The 17,251-nt window shown below is 46.5% G+C and overlaps 1 protein-coding gene across 6 annotated transcripts in view; it reads right to left on the bottom strand.

Moving 5' to 3' along the window:
- Nucleotides 1-17,251, bottom strand: part of BRD1 (bromodomain containing 1) — a 69,283-nt gene that overhangs the window by 40,008 nt on the left and 12,024 nt on the right. For all 6 annotated transcript variants that reach the window (XR_006353201.1, XM_043965601.1, XM_043965599.1 and 3 more), the window contains exons 3-4: nt 9,130-9,286; nt 82-213 (exon numbers count right to left, since the gene is read on the bottom strand). Coding sequence is in view for 5 of the 6 variants with exons in the window: in XM_043965601.1 (XP_043821536.1) it covers nt 82-213; nt 9,130-9,286 (289 nt within the window). In the remaining variant the exon portion in view is untranslated. The remainder of the gene's footprint in view (nt 1-81; nt 214-9,129; nt 9,287-17,251) is intronic.

Here is a 17,251-nt window from a genome sequence, read left to right as displayed (position 1 = left end):
ACTGCACCACAGACTGAGGACTCTCGACAAGGCGCCACAAGAAAAGCCCATGAGCCACCACTCTGGGAAAATCCTCCTCACCTGTTCTCGCTTCAATTTTTCCCGTTTCCGGATGAGCTCCACCAGCAGCCGCGCTCTCTCCAGGTCATGCCGCAGCCTCTGCCAATACTTTAACTTCTCTTTCAAAGCCTGAATTTCTTCATCGTCTTCTCTCTAGAGAAGCAAACGCAAAGGTTTTGAACAACAAACATCAAGAAGCCAACCTCCCCCCCCAACACTGCTGACGAAATGCTCTGCGTCGCTGCCCTGGGTGGCTGCTGACAGGAAGGCCACGACACCCTGTCCCCAGTGGCCTCCTGTGCCCTCATTCCCCTGCTTGGCCGCTCTCACAAGAACTTTCCCAGTGAACTTTGGTGAACAGTCAGACCCAGCCGGGGGAGCGAGGAGCCAGGTCGGGTCATGCACCATAGCAGCACCCAACTGGGAGCTTGAGAAGACCCAAAGGCCAGGCTGCTCGGCCACAGAGCTCCCCTGTGCCCCTGGGCTGCCAGCACCAACACGCCAGACAGGTGGTGGGAAGCGGGCAGGCAGTGTGACTTCTGAAGCCAGCTCTCCATATAGTTTCTGTCCCTGTTCCTCCCTCTTCCTCCTCCCTCCTCCCCCAGGTGTCCAGAACAATGTCTTATTTTGGAGCACATGTGGTCTAACCAACTCCACCCCATAAAGGGGTTTTATGTTCCAACTTTGTGCTACTCATTGATGGCCGTTTCTTGTCTTGCTCCCCTCCACTCACACACTCTCTCCCCACATCCTGTTCACCAAAAGCCAGTGCAGTTCAGCGCAGCTGCCCCCCCAGGGCAGGGGCACTCCCTGGCAGCAGGTCTGGGAGCCTGGCGCTCACCCGCTATGATCCCCGGAAAGGCATTACTCAACCTCTTGCGAACCCCCAAATGCCACCCACTTTCCCGAGGTCCTGAGCACAAGGCTTTTGGCAGCTCTGACAACTACAGAAAAAGGAAGTACAAAGAGGCTTCTTCCCAACCAGGCCCAGCTCTGAAAAGTTCTGAGAAAGTAGGAAGCAAAGAAGGAAATGGGCAGCAGATACAGAAGATGGTGCTAGTGAAATATATGGGGTGCATGGACAGTGATGATTTAAAGCGAAAACCTGTTCTTAACCAGATTCAAGACTGAGGCAACTACCAAAGAAAGATAAAATAGATAAGCTCTGATTTCTGGAAAGTGAAAAACTGCTCACACAACATCATTGCACCCTGCTAGGGAAGGGAAGTGGGATTACCTTTCTGCAACAAAACTTTAGCAGTCAAGATATAGTATCAATTAACATATGTATGTGACCCATAGTCATTCCCTAATGGAGAATTGTTCAATGGCTCTCAAAAGAATTGCAAAGAATTCACAACCAGGTGAAAGAGGGCTCCAAATCCCTAAAAATAAGAGAAATGCACATCAAAACCACTGATATTTCACCTCACCCCCTGCCAACCAGCTACAAGGACCAAAAACAGCAACAGCCAACACTGGGGAGTTGTGGAAGAAAAGGCATACAGATACATTGTTGGTGGAGCTGTAAAATGGCACAATCATTTTAGAATTACACAAAGTATCCATACCCTTTGATCCAGAGACCCCAGGAAACCATCAACAAGAAGTCTCCACACACTCCAATACATTTATAGTAGCACTTCTTTGTAATAGCAAAGACTAGGAAACAAAGTAACTGCCACAGGCGCTCAGCATGTGGTGGCTAAAAAAATCCCAGTCTGTGTGTGAGGAACTGATGAAGAGGGAGATGAGCAGAACCAAGTTAGGATAGCCAGGTCAATGGTAAAACACAAGTGACTGCAACACAACTATCAAGAAGCCATACCTAGCCTTGGCCTTGGCCAGGCCAGTCTAGTCTAAGTCCAGCCCAGCCCAGCCCAGCCCAGCCCAGCCCAGCCCAGCCCAGCCCAGCCCAGCCCAGCCCAGCCCAGCCCAGCCCAGCCCAGCCCAGCCCAGGTTTCCGCACTTTTTGCAAGGTATCTGGCACTGGTGCTGACTTATTTTTCCTCTCCAAAGTACAAGGGCTCTCTGGGCTGGGATGGGGGAAGTGATATAAGAAACAAAGACATCAATAAAGAACATTTTTAAAAAGAAAAAGAAGAGATGAAAAGGAAGAAAGAAAATTAGTCAAGGAATCATAGCTTCAGAAGAGGACACAAAATAACCCTAGCTTCTTGCATTGTTAAAATGTTGTTGTTGTTTCTAATTAATAGCATTTATACACAAAGAAAACCAGTCCTTCCTGAAAGAGCATCCCAGTGAGAGGGAACTGCAGGCACAGACTTGAAGGCTACAGGAACGCACAAGCAGTTCAGAGCCAGCAGCCGGCCTGTAGGACACCAGAGCCACCATCTTACCCAGGGGCCACTGTCCAGCCTAAGGAGGCCTCCAGCCTCACACCCCAGTCTGAAATGAGGGAGTTTCTGCCTGGGGTGAGAGAGAATTTTACAATTTTGCTGAAATAAATTCTGGCCATGGGCTAACATCCATCTAAACCACTTTTCAAAACCTTGTATTTCTTTTCAAATTTTCCTGTTCTGTGTAAGGAATATGGACTACTGAGAAGAGGACCCCGAGCTGATAAGGATGCAAAGTGGCTGCTAAGAGAGACAGATGCCCTTCCTGGAGGTGTGCTGCAGATTAGACCCGATGGGTGGAGGCCAGGCACCAGGTTTCTCCTTCACACCGAGAGCAGGGAGGGAAGAGCTTTAGCAGATCCAATAAACCAGCACGGGGCAAACACCAGCCACAGGCAGGCCTGATGCCTGAGTAATCAGAACTGGCCTCAGCTCACTGAGAAAGAAGCCCTGGTGCAAGAAGCACTCCTTTACTGCTTCCCATCAGGCTCACTGGCTGTGATCATGATGTCTCTGAGTGACCTGCTCCCCCCAACAAAAGCTAAATGACATAGACCGAGTGTAAGCTCCACTGGGCACCCCAAACAAAGCAGGTACCAGCTCAGGCACCATTGTGCAGCCTCAAAGGGCGTGGAGCAGCAGCAGTACCAAGGAGTCAATGGCAAAGGCAGCCCCTCTGAGGACTGACCAGCAGTGAAGACATCTCTGTCTCTGACATGCCTCCCAGCTTGGGGTCACCGAATATTCCACCCGCCGAAGCAACAGCAGCTCCTGGGCCCTCCAAGGTATTTGCCACAACTAATTTCTTCCACTTTAATGTAGAGGCCAGCTCTGGGTGACCACCCTGTCAAGGGCAGTCTGTCTCAAGGTCAGGCTGATTCCACAAGTCACCCAGATATATTAGTGGATCCCACACTCCCAAGGTTCCCTTCCTCCCATTCAGTCATTAAAAGCACAATTTGGACCTTCAAGCAAAGCCCCCGGGGTTCTGAGAGAACCACAATGGGATGGAGATGAACAGAGAGGCAAGTGATTTAACCAGGGGCGGCTGAGACTGGTCATGGCTGGCACCAACCAAGCTTCAACAAATGCCGTTCTTAAAGAAGAGCACTAGACCACAACCCAAATCAGGTGCACCCGCTATGTGTAAGCTCAAAACCAACACCACAAGAAAAAAGTGAACCCACTGACCAATCTGAAGTCGGGAATGGGAGAGGAATGGGGAAAAGAACTCCCCAAACTGGCCCTGTACATGAAAAAGAGGATGAAATGATCTTCAAAGCCAACTCTAAGTGACATAAATAGAACCAAGAGAAAGGTGCTTCTCTCTTCCTTGGAGCCTTCTCCACCCTCAGGCACCCCCAGGCGGCACAAGGCTTCAGGGCTGGCCATTGTGAGCAGAGCGGCATTACCAGCACCAACATCAAACCCCACCAGAATGTCAGATCCATGAGGAAGGTCTCCCTTTAACACTTGGTTTAAGACATTCTGAATTGAACTCATCTGAGAGCTGAAGGAATTCCTATGCCACAACTCTCATTAAGACTGGCAAGAGAGGGCAACTAGGTGGCTCGGTGGAGTCAGGAGTACCTGAGTTCAAATCCGACCTCAGACACTTAACACTTACTAGCTGTGTGACCCTGAGCAAGTCACTTAACCCCAATTGCCTCACAAAACAAAAACAAAAGACCGGCAAGAGGCAGGTATTAACCACCCCCATCTTCCCAAAGAGAAAAAGATAAGATCTAAGTATATTGTGAACTTGGTCCAAGGTCAGAGGCAGTGGTGAGGCCAATCTGGGTCCCTGATATCTCAGGCAAGTCATGTTCTGACCTTTAAACATGGCTTCTGATGGGGGGGGGGGGGGACAGACACAAGACCAAGATCAATCTCAATGACTGACACTGGCCCATGAGAAACAAAACCAGTCTCTGAACTCTTCTTCAGAATTAGGACAGCTAAGCGCTTTTTAAAAAGCCAGAAATAACAAGGTGAGCTGTACAATGAGGGAATGCTGTCCTGCCTGCTGAACCTCAATGAGTGAAGTTACCACATAATTAAACCCATTCTTCTCAGATGTCAATCAGAAAGGTCAGCAGCCCAGTCATTATTCTACCAGGTGAGCCCTTCCACCTCCTCCAGGTTACTTGTCCTGAATGGGGGGAGGGGGAGATGCACACTCCTAGTTGTGATTAAGGTGGATCCTCCATAAATGTTGATGTGATTTGGCCAGGGGCCAATTCCTGACACAGGATTACAGCAAATTCATTCATTAGGTCCTGCTTATCCATTAACAGCAAAGACTAATCATCTGTTTCCTTCACTCCTCCAAACACACCCTACACCACATGGGAGGTACTATACCAGCCCCTGCAGAGGCCACAAAAATGAAGTAAAGCAAGGCCCTGCCCTAGCCAAGAAGAGTGTACAAGCCATCAAAGCTACCCAAAGCAAACAGCAACAAATGTCTCTAAGAGGCGTAACACCATGAGACTCCAGAAGTGGGACTGCTTCAAGAAAGGCTCAGGGACACAGCACTGACTTGGTGAGCCATGGGAAGCCCGGCAAGGCCTTGGCTCAACACGTACCACTGGTCAGTTTAATCTGGCAAGAAGATAAAAAAACAGGGCCTCTCCCTCCCATCAGGCAGATGCCAGTCATCGCTAACTCAGCCTCCTACCCGCCGCCCACCTCTGGCATCTGTGCCCTGCTGACTCACAACCACCAAAGCCCAAGGTAAGGACGGTTCTCACCATCTCTCAGAAGCCCAACACTGCCTCAGACAGCCCAGCCAAAGCCACAGCCATGACTTCAGAAAAGAAGGTCTGGGCATACACCTAACCCTCCTCCACCATCAGATTTTCTCCTCCAGGAAAAGGACATCAATGTGAACCATCACACTCCCCCGCCCCCCCCAGCCATGACTTCAAGTAGAATAAGAAAATAATAAAACTTATAAAATTCAAGAAAATCTTGGTTTGGCTTTTAAAGCCTCTCACAAGCTGGCCAATCCTACCTTTCCAGTCTTCTTTTCCTTTCTAGCTCCTCAACAGAGACACAAAGCACCATCTCCCCCTCTTCACTGGCTGATGCCTGCAATGCCATCTCTCATCTCCAAGCCTCAGCTCCCATCCCACCTTCTCCAGAAAGTCTTTCCTGCCCCCCCCCCAAGGCTGCTAGGCCTGTTCCCCTCCGGGATGACCTCTGTACTGTCTGGGTATTGTCTCCCCCATTAGAATGGGAGCTCCAGGAGGAGAGGGGCTGCTTTGGCCTTTCTTTATTTGCCCAGCACTTCACACAGTCCCGGGTCCATAGCAAGTACTTAATGAATATTTGCTGACTGAAAAAGTCGTTTGTCCCAGGTTATGCAGCAGAGCAGGGGTTCAAACTCTCTGGCCTTGAGTAAATAGGTGAGTTAATCATTTATCCTTTATCCCACTGACAGAACTGCTCTAAGTCAGCTGCATACAGTCCACCTGCCTTTGCCCTTCAGGCCCTCCCAGTGTGGGACTGTCCTCTCTTTCTGGCCTTGCCTAATAGCAATGTCACTTCCCCAAAGAGGCCCTGGTCCCTAGATACCTTCTGCTGCCACCTCCCCCCCCTTTCCCTCAAAGTATTAACACCATCTTTTCAAACTGACCTCCACTGCCACCTTCCCTAGAGAGCCGTCAAAGACCCCTAGAGGACTCTAAGACATTGAAGAGCACTGGGCAGCTGCTAACTCACCGGTTACAATGTCTAGTATCAAAACCTGTGGTTTACTGGCCCACCAAACTGTAACCTTCTCAAGAGCAGAAACTCTGAGCCCAAAAAGCTTTCTAAAAACCAGACTTATCCAAAAATGGAAATCTGCTGATTGTCAAATAGTAAGGCTGTCATCACTGCCAGAGTTCACGCAGGGGACAGATAATGGGGATGAGCTTTGAAAGCGGTAGGGAGGCGAATAATTGATTTCCAGCCTGGTCAATCTCTGGCCCCACCCATGCATCTCCAATCCATGCATCTCCCAATCATCCCTTCACTGAAGGCCCCTCCAACCCACTCACATGCAAATCAGATAACAAATCAGATAGCCATTGGCTATCTCTTACATGGGGAGCAAGTGGAAAAGGCGGGGCAGCCTTGTCTTCCAATCCACACAGAAGTGCTGGGCTGGACCCCTGTCCTAGCTCTGACCCTTTGGTGAAAGTAGGAGCAGAGTCTCATATCAACTCATTAACTCATTTCCTGGGCACCCTGGCAAACAGGTACCACCAAATAACAAGCCAAACCATGAGCATCCTCTTCGCCACAAGAGACTTGCCCTGACACAGCTTCAGGTGGCCTTTTTATATTCTCAGGGTTCATTTCCAATCACAGAAGAAAAAGGAATGCCTTTGCAATTTTGTTCTTAGAAACCAGACAAAGCAAATCCTTCCAAAGGGACAGGGCGACTTTGTCTCCATTTCTCTGCATAGGTACTTTGCCCTCGGGTTCCTCATTTTGATATTCCTTTATTATCCAATGGCAATGGGACCACAGAGGCCTGAAATTCTCCCCCCTAAGGGTAAACACTTTGACTGTTTTTCTCTCTATTATATCATTCAAAAGACCAGAGAAATCTTCAAGAAAAACCATTACAGCCTCTTATTTCACAAATGAGGAGACTGAGCAAAAAAAAAAAGCCACCCAAAAAGCAGGCTACAAAGTCAGACTAGGCCTGGCCAAACCAGCCTCCTGGGAGCCCAGCCCCATTTCTAGGCCCCTTTTTCTCCTTACTTTCATCTTCAGACCCTTCCTCCTTTGGCCTAGGCCCATCCTGCCTTGCTATCAGCTGTTCACAAATTCCCAAGGTGACAAGAAGAGTTTCAAATGCTTTCTAATCCAGTGACATTTCCTGTTCCTGGAAGACTTTGACTGGAATTCAAACATCTTCAAATGAATTGTTCTCCCCAGAGAACAAGTCTACTGCTACAGTCCTCTGCTCCACCTCCTTTGGGAGATGGGCTCAGGGAGCTGGAGGCCCCAACCCCAACTCTTTCCTAAGCTCTTATCCAGAAGCATCTGCCTCCAGGGCTGCTGTGAGTAGCTGCTAAAGAGAGAATGAATGCACAGAAAGCCCCGGGCGAAGCTCCAAGTGTTCTCCAAGTATTGATGCATAGGGCGACCAAAGCCTTCACAGCTTTTTAAATTATAACCTGTAATTATTTAATATTTAAAAAGTTCAGCCACACTGGTGTGAATGTGCAAAATGGGCAAAGTGGGAAGGATGCACTGATAAGTAAGAAATCAATATGCACAAGCTATCAGAACAGAGGAAAGACAGGGCAGGAGCAGCTAACAACAAGCGCTCCAACCCTCTAGGACTGGAGTGAGAAATACAGCTTTTGTAAAAAAGCAATGTAAAACTGGACTGGAACTAACAAGAAGCTATTTCAAGTTTTCAACTTATGTGGAATTGCTTGAGTTCTTAAGGGGAGTGGGGAGGGAAGGAAGGAGGAAGAGAATCTAGAACACAGTTTTAAAAATTGATGTGAAAATTTCTTTATACATGTAACTTTGGGAAAATTCCGAATGAATGAATGAATGAATAAATAAATAAATAAATGAAGTCTGCTAAATTAAGTCAAACCAAGAACTTTAAAAATTTTACTTTAAAAGGTGATGCATTTCTAAAATTAGCTAGCATGTACGTAACTGCTTTAGTTTTACAAAGCACATCCCCAGATTGTATTGGATCAGAACTCATCTGACTGGCATGCTGGCAGAAAATGCCACTGAGTGCATCTAGAAATTTACACTTAGAAGCACTTAAAATACATCCATCCCTCTAGGATGCCCATCCACTGGGGAATGGCTGAACAAACTGTGGTACAGGAGTGTCATGGAACACTATTGTGCTGTAAGAAATGATTAGCAGGTAGATTTCAGAAAAACCTGCAAAGACTTACATGGACTGATGCTGAGTGATGTGAGCAGGACCGGGAGAACATTGTACACAGGAGGAGCAACACTGTGATGATCAACTGTGAAAGACTTAGCTTTTCTCGGCAATACAATGATCTAAGACAATTCAATAGGACTCATGATGGAAATTGCTCTCCACGTCCAGAAAAAGAACTATGGAATCTGAATGACGATTGAACCATAATGTTTCTACTTTCGTTTTTGTTTTTTCTTTTTTGAGGTTTTTCCCTTTTGTTCTGATTCTTCTTTCTTAACATGACTAATGCAGAAATATGTTTAATTTGGTTGTATATATATAACCTATATCAGATTGCTTTCTGTCTTGGGGGGGAGGAAGGAAGGGAGGGAGGGAGAAAAATTTGGAACTAAAAATCCTATGAAAACAAATGTTAAGGGGGGCAGCTAGGTGGCACAACAGATAAAGCACCGGCCCTGGATTTAGGAGGACCTGAGTTCAAATCCGGCCTCAGACATTTAACACTTACTTACTGTGTGACCCTGGGCAAGTCACTTAACCCAATTGCCTCACTCAAAAAAAAAAAAAAAAACATTAGATGAGGGACAAGTCCAACTCTTGGTTTTCTACAATTAAGAAGCAAATCCCAGGCCGCCCCTAACTGAATGCTCAGTCACCCCTTGGCAATTCGGCACTGTGAGATTTGGGGAGGGGTGGCTTTTTTTCGGGGGGAGGGAACAGAAAAGACATTTATAAACTGATGGACTTGAATGTTTTCTTGTAACCAAAGAAAGAAGTGCCACCTACCTGTTGAGTGTTTCTTTGGGACTGTGAAGTGGACTGCAGCCTCCGCAACAAGGGCACGCCGTTCCTAGACAGTCTTTTTAGTAACCAGTAACTGTGAGCTCGCTCAACAAACTGCTTCTTCCGCTGAACGGCCACCTGAGTCATAATCTTATTTAATCTAAAATACGGAAAAACTCAAAGTTTAATTTGTGAAACAACACATTCAAGAGAGGCTTTTGATTATGGAAAGTAGGAAAAATCTCAGGGTAATCCTCCATTTTTCTTTCAAAACTACTTAAAAACCAACAGGCAATGATACATTCCCCCCATCTTAATTACCAACATACTTATATATGCTGCTTGAACTACTCATGCATTTAAATCATGAATTGAATAAACACATAATTTACCTAAAAACCTGTCAATCCACCTAAAACTTTTTGAATGATTTTAAGAGTAATGTTAAAACCTAAACAAGTAGGGCAGCTAGGTGGCGCAGTGGATAGAGCACCAGCCCTGGAGTCAGGAGGACCTGAGTTCAAATCCAGCCTCAGACACTTAACACTTACTAGCTGTGTGACCCTGGGCAAGTCACTTAACCCCCATTGCCTCACCAAAAAAAAAAAAAAACCCTAAACAAGCACTATACATCTTCTTTTCATTTTTTTCACTATCTTCTTTAAACAAGTTGACCCTGATCAAAGATAAAATAACAACTTTTATGCTAACAATTATTTTAAATTCTGTACACTCACATTAATAAAAAGAAACAAGTCATTTAAGAGTTATTGAAAAATACCACTTTGTAAAAAGGAGTTTTCTGTCAAGTATTTTGAAATAACTGGTTTTTCTTCATCTAAAGAAAATGATGACATCAGCCTAGAACTAAAACTGATTTACAGGAAAAGTGAAAGCCTTGTCATTAAATCTTGAAATAGGAGACCACAGAAGTCCTGTGACTGCTCTGCTCACAGGTATAGGGAGGCTGAACCAGCGAGGGGTTCTCTTTGCTATTGGCTTCATACAAACATAGTTGAGTACTAAGTAACTATGTTGTACAGTTTGCAGAAACCACAGAATTTTCATTTTCCTTGTTTAACCCCTTAGAAAATGAAACCTTTCTGAGGAGATGCCAGGCTCTGAGCACCATGAGCGCGCGCACACACGCACGCACGCATTCAGACTCTCCCTTTATCTGCTCATAGAACCCTGCAGAATATAAACCACACTGCTATTTCTGTTTCTCCAATTCACTTTCCAAAGCTCGCCTTTCCTTCCCTAAATCATTGCCACATCAAAGTAACCCCAGCAGGTAGCAGAGTGCAGAGGTGCCTGGAAGTCAGAAGGCCTGGCTTCAAACCCCACATGCTGGCTGTGTGACCCTCAACAAGACATCTAATCTCTGAGTGCTCTGAGCCAACTCATTGAAGAGAAGACGCCGGGCTGCAATGGGGGAAGATGGCTTACCTGGGAGTCCCCCATACCAATAACATACAGGTCCAGACCCCCTCCTTAAATAGGTAGTTGAAAAATTATTCTGATAAAGCAATTTTTGCCCAAAGAAATACCTCAAAAAGCGAGTGTGGGTGTCAGATTCCCTGAAAAATGTCGACCCAACCTGATCACAGAGGCCTGTTTGGGGAGGCACCGAGCCCAGTACTTTCCTGCCATCCCACTGTGCTTAGGGAAGTGCCAAGAATGTAAACAGAGGTTTCCTCAAAGGCAGGAGATTTTTCAATGTGATCGTAGTTGACTTCCTTGTAAAAAGTGATCCCTTTTTAAAACTTAAGGATCAAATTTTTCCTAATGAAAGCCAACATTTCCTAGATGTCCCCCTAATTCCTGATTAAATACTCAAATAGCCTATTTCAAAGGGGGACAGGAAAGACCTAGGGAAAAGCAGAAGTGAGAATTATAAATATTTCAGTTCAGAAACTTAAAGCAGCTTCTAAATTATTCATGGGAAATAAAAGACAATCGGAACAAAGAAACCAAGTAAAAATTATTCACCACTCTGAAGCCTTTTCAAAACCCAGGTTCTATAAAAACCCAACCCAACCCATGTTCAGCGGCCCAGGTCCCTCACAGCTCCTCCCTCAGTAGGTGGAAGACTTTCTGCCTAACTCAGTGGCAAGTCAGTTCCTCCCCCCTACACAAGGCATAGAGTGAGGCTACAGGGTAACAGACAGAAGCCCTGGCTCAGAATCGAAAGCCCTGCTAATTCTGTTGCATGCTGGTGACCTGACCATGGATGGGCAAGTCACCTCACTTCGGAGCCTCAATATCCCCATCTGCAACATGGGGATAAGTTTTGCACAGGGTTCCCCAAAGTAGAGCACTCTATAAATCTTAAGGCTTCTATAAAAGTGGCTGTGGGGTTAATTATTATGCTCTAATGGCATGTTAACTCATACGTTAGTCAACAGTATTAGATGGACTTGGGCCTTCCCTAAGAAGTCCAGGGAAATGCAAACATGTGCAGCATTTCAAACACTCTCTCTGTGGTAACAAGAATTCTAAGGACGGGACTTTGGCAACACAAGTACAAACACTCTACCTACCCCAGCACTGATTAGGCATAAAGCAAGAATGCATTCATGGGCATGCACTTCACTCTTCCTCCCCCAGATAGTGACTAGCTAATGTCGATTTTTTGCCCGGCTCCATTTTATAAAATCTTTCCTGCCACCTGAATACCCAAAGACCCTTATAAACAACACAAATCTCTTCAAGAGACATCCCTGGTCTGACCGCTCCTCTGAGGCGGGTCAAAAGGAGGCCAGCCCCCCCCCCCCCCAAGTCACTCCAGAAGTCACTCGCCTCAAACAGAAAGCCATCTGCATCGCCGATTTAGTCAGTTAAGAAACTTAGAGAACGAGGGACCCTCACCCTTAGCAAATTAGACCATGTGGAATTTTATGGCCCATTCGCTTTGTTTCGATGACTCTCGTGTCTATTCCACAATTATCATTTCTGATTTCACCACAAGCATTTATCACTACCACCCATGAGGCAGAGAGATGAAAAATAAGACTGAGAACCTGGAGCTGCTGCTGTTACCTGGAGCCTGAGCTAACCCACGTTTTGTCTGTGGGCACCCGAACCACGACCTCCTGGAAGAAACCACCACTCTCTGTGGGCCCTGTGCTCCCCTAATCCTCCAGCCTTGCAGCTCTCTAGATCACTTGCTCCCAATCCTTCCTGCTCTAGGGATCTTCCAAAGAAATAGCTCTGACCACCTCACCCCCTCTCTCAAGATATTCCCTAATTCCCCATGTGCCAATGAAATGTCCCACCTCCTTATCCTAAGCAGGCAGCCTTCCTCCAACCCGGTCAAGCACAACTGCCCCTCACGACAACCAGCATCATGACCGGGTGCTCCCTACCACTTCCTGTGCTCTTCCACCTCCAGGCAGGGACAGGCCCTTCTCTGATACCCACAAGGTACACTTGCTACACCTCTCCGGGCAGAAAACATTGCTCTCTACCTCCGAGGCCAACTTCAGCTTCCAGCTCCTCCCAGAAATCCTTTCTGATCCTCATATTTTCCCAGAGTATACCAAAATAAGCAGGCAATTCTGTTACACTTTTTTAACATTTAATACAGACATCCCAAGTTTCACATACAATTCTCTTTTATGTTCTCTTGTATACTGGAATGCTCATATTGGTTCATTAAGACTTTTTTTGAAAAAAACTTACCAAAAAAAAAAAAAAAAAGGTTTTGTACCAGATGGTCTTGAAATGAGATCTCTTCCCAAATCTCTCGCAAACCTATGTAACTTCTCTCCTACCGGGCTGCTATGAGGCTCATAGAAGATCATGTTTGCAAAATGCAAGATAGAAATGTCAGCTATGATCTTCAAAAGACTAATCTGGGTATTCAAACCTAGTTTCCCCAGAGTGGTTGGGCGTGGCTCTTTGTCCTATTTACATTCTAACAAGAGTAGGGACCACAAGGGACGACCGACCCTGCAGCTTCTTCAGTCGCGATCTCAGGTAGAGAGCAGAACTGAACTGTTAAATCTATTTGTAAATGAAGACATCAAAAACATTCAAATCAAGTAACAGTAAAACCCTGCCCTGCTCCTGGTGAGCACCCGCTGTTTTATGTACTTCCCAAGTCCCATCTAGAACCAACAGAAGGCAACCTGAAGGGGAGGAATGGAGTCAGGAAGAAGATCAGCTGGGAAAGCACTCCCCAATGAGTGGAGCTGCTTTGGAAACCAAAGAAATGGCCACATTTGTATCTCTACAGCCAAGTGAGGAGTCCGTAGCTCTGCACGCGCACACGAAATCAACATTAGCTGATTGGTCACTTCATCTGATGCCAACCTGCATACCAAATACTCCAAAAAATGCCCAAGTCCTCTTTTACCCCTCACGGAGGTTACAGAGGGTGGAATCTTAGCCTCCTGGCTATTGGATCCTGGGCAATCCACTTCAAGTTCCATTTCCAGCCTCTATAAAACGGGGGTAGCTGTAGAGCCCACCTCCCTCCATACAAAGTACTTCAGAAACCTCAAAGTGTTGTCTCTGTCAATTTCTCTGCCATCGTCCTCATTCACAGCAGCACCACCTGCTTTAGGAATTGCCGGCCCCACCCATAATCCTGCCTGGCATGCTCTCCCTTCTCCCGTATCTCTCCCCCCCCCCATAGGACACCTTTTCCAAGGGTCCGTCATGCTAGCGCCCTCCTGCTGGGGACTACCCCAACATAGCCTGCCTTGATCTCTGTACAGGTGTCTGCATATTGTCTTTCCCCATTAGACAGGGAGCTCCCAGCAGGTAGGGCCTGTCTTCTGCTTTTCTTTATATCCCTGGGACTTAACACAATGCCTAACACGGAGCAGGTGCTTAACAAATGCTTGTTGACTTTACTTGAAAGTAATGACAAACAGGAAGAAATAGGGAAAGACCTATGTATATGAAATGATTCAAACACACACAAAAAATGCTATACGTACTTACGATTATGTAAATAATGGAAACAAAATCTAGAAAACTACAGCTGAATCTCAATTAGTGCGGCTAATGAGGCCCCTGCAGTAGTTACATATATTACAATTCCCAATTATAATTCAGTTATAATTACATAAAACATGGCAATAATTAGTTGCAGCCCAAAGGAAATAATACAATTTGAATTCGAATAATGAGACCACTTCAAGATTCAGAGCCAGACATTTGGTGATGAGCTTATTAAAGTTAATAAACATTTCTTCAAAAGGAAAACTAAATACAGAGGGCTCCAGGCACCATTTTGTTGCTCTTCGGTGCAGCAAAACATTTTTGGATCATTCTGTGTACACTATGGCTAGGAAAGGTCCTATTTGCTTTTATTCTTGTACAACAGCAATGCCTTCATTCACAGACTCAGAAACACAGCTCTATGATGACGTCCAGTCTCGACCATTCTCCCTTGAGGGCCAATGAGTGGCCTTGTCAGGGGTCAAGAGCCCAGCTCAGCCACTTCCTACCTTCACGACCTTTGGCCGAGGCCAGTTCTCCTCTGGGGCCTTGACTATAAGGTCCCTTCTAGATCTAAAGCCTATGAACCAGGAACCTGAGGGTCACCTGGGGTCCATTCAGGTAATAGACCAGGACTGAGTCACAAAGAAGGCTGAGAGGAGCTTGGGAAGATTGTCTGAACGAGTGCAGTGAAGTGACCAGAGCCGGGAAACGACATGAATACTTACACTTCAACAAAAACGACACAGAAATGCTGCTGACCTCAGACTAACTACACTTGCCAAGAGTGGCCCCAGAAAAGAGATGGAGGGGGCAGCTAGGTGACGCAGTGGATAGAGTAGCAGCCCTGGATTCAGGAGGACCTGAGTTCAAATCCGGCCTCAGACACTTGACACTAGCTGTGTGACCCTGGGCAAGTCACTTAACCCCAATTGCCTCACCAAAACAAAAGAGATGGAGAAACCCATCTCCGCTCAGGGGGAAAGCAGGTCACTGCAAGTGCAAAATGTCAAGCACACTGTCAGGCCTGCCTGTGTATGTGGACCGACTTGGTGTAACTCTGTTACAAGGGACGGATCATAGGAAATCACTGATGGAAACACACACCAAACAATCAAAGTGATTTTTAAAATTAATCATATGAACCACGAACATCTGTAGTAAGTCTTAGTGTAATTTGTACAGTAACCAAATCATTCTGAACCAAGTAACTTGATCAACTAATCCTATTCACTCAAACTCTCTATTAAAGTCCCAAGTTTCTAAGATGTCTTCTCCCACCAAATAGACACCATATAAGGAGGATCCCACCTCTCACTCATCAACACTTCCAGGCCTGGAGGTCTTCAGAGGGAGGGTCCTACTCTCCACCACTTTCAGGACCTGGATCTCCATCAAGAGATCCTAACACCTGGGGGCAGCTAGGTGGCGCCTTGGTATAGCACTGGCCCTGGATTCAGCAGGACCTGAGTTCAAATCCAACCTCAGACATTTGACACTTACCAGCTATGTGACCCTGGGAAAGTCACTTAACCCTCATTGCCCTTCAAAAAAAGAGAGAGAGAGAGAGATCCTAACACCCAACCTTGGCCAACTGTCCTCTGTTATCACAGCCAAAGTGCTGGGGTCAGGCCTCTGGAGGCAACTCTGAACTTGGCGCTTAATCCATCCGGGGACCACACACTTCCAGCCCAGGACTTACCTGAACTTTCAGGGAAGGCTTAGAGTCAGCTTGAAGCTCGCGCTCGCTCACTCTCTCTCTCTCTCTCTCTCTCACACACACACACACACACACACACACACACACACACACACCCAGAGCAAAAGCAATGAGATAATACAATCCCAAAGTTTTCCTGCTTCCTTAACTATCTGAAGCACAGACCTCTACTTTTAAAATGGAAATTTTAAAAACACTCCTCACCTACAGAAAATCCTGTGGCTGACAGGATGAGGCCACTCCCAGCTGGTGCCCAGCACCATTTTTATTCCTTGTAGTTCTCTCTCTACCCAAAAAAATCTGCTCACCAGCTGTTCTTTATTCAACCCCAAGAGGAGGAAATTCCTGGATGAAGATGGCCACCCTTCAGGATGCGGAATCCAGCCCCTTCTGGTGAAATTCTGCAGCAGCTGATGCTCAGGTGCTTTTCCCAATGACATCAATTCCCTTCAAGTCCCTAGACCTCATTGCCCTGATGAGATACCAACAAGTAGAACTCCTGGGCCTGAGGTGAGGCAACAATTCCCTCCACTTCCCACCTGAAGACATCAGGTACCTTCAATACATGTATTTATGACAACCACAGGCACAGGAACGAAGCCATCTAAAGAAATGGTGTGCAATCCTCCCCACAAACTGTCCAAGCCGTTATCACTGTCCTCCTGAAAAATCTCCCTTTTTTAAAGAGTCTGTGGCTCAAGTAGACGTGGAAGCGGAGCTTGGAAGGGGAGCTAGTAAGCCCAAGAGAGCACCCCAGGCAGGGTAAAGCATCCCCTAGGGTGCCTGCATTTCTACTTCGCTGCCTGAAATAAGAGGTTCAGTTGAGTTAACAAGCATCCTTTTTCCAAAATGCCTCTCTGGGGGTAAAGAAGCCACAGGGTCAGACACAGTGTGAAATCAATTCAAGCAGGTTACTTTTTCCCTGATACCTGCTGCACCAACACGTCAAGAGTTGGAGTTAGGGGGAAAGGACAGCAGAAATTTGGGACCATGAAGAACTGTGGAGGACAAGGAAGGGGGTAAAGAGAAAGATCGGTGGAGAGTGTGTGACGGCAGCCCTAAGACACTGGTCATCTGGAGAGGACTGCTGAGAAAGGCTCGTGGGATGGGAGCTAAGAAGGTGTCCAAAACATGCTGACTCTCTTTCCGAGTTTGCCCAAGAGGCAGCCCTGGGAGGGACAGAAGCAGCAAATACCTTCATCCCCTTTCCAGGATCATCCACTCACTGTCTCTTGGCTACACTTTGGCTTCAATAGGGAGGCTCTGATAGGCTGGCACAGGAATCTACCTAGGCCACAAGTCATTGTTAAGTGTTTCCCATGTGCCAGACAGCATGCCGACAGCAATCCAAAGGACGGCAAGACCTGTGCTTGCCTACAAGGTGCTCACATTGCACTGGGAGATACAACATGCAGACATAAGATACATATTTATACAATATGTAACCACCAC

The sequence above is a fragment of the Dromiciops gliroides genome, chromosome 5 (genome assembly GCF_019393635.1).
Source record: "Dromiciops gliroides isolate mDroGli1 chromosome 5, mDroGli1.pri, whole genome shotgun sequence".
Classification (NCBI taxonomy): domain Eukaryota; kingdom Metazoa; phylum Chordata; class Mammalia; order Microbiotheria; family Microbiotheriidae; genus Dromiciops; species Dromiciops gliroides.
This window is presented reverse-complemented; position numbering and strand designations above follow the sequence as displayed.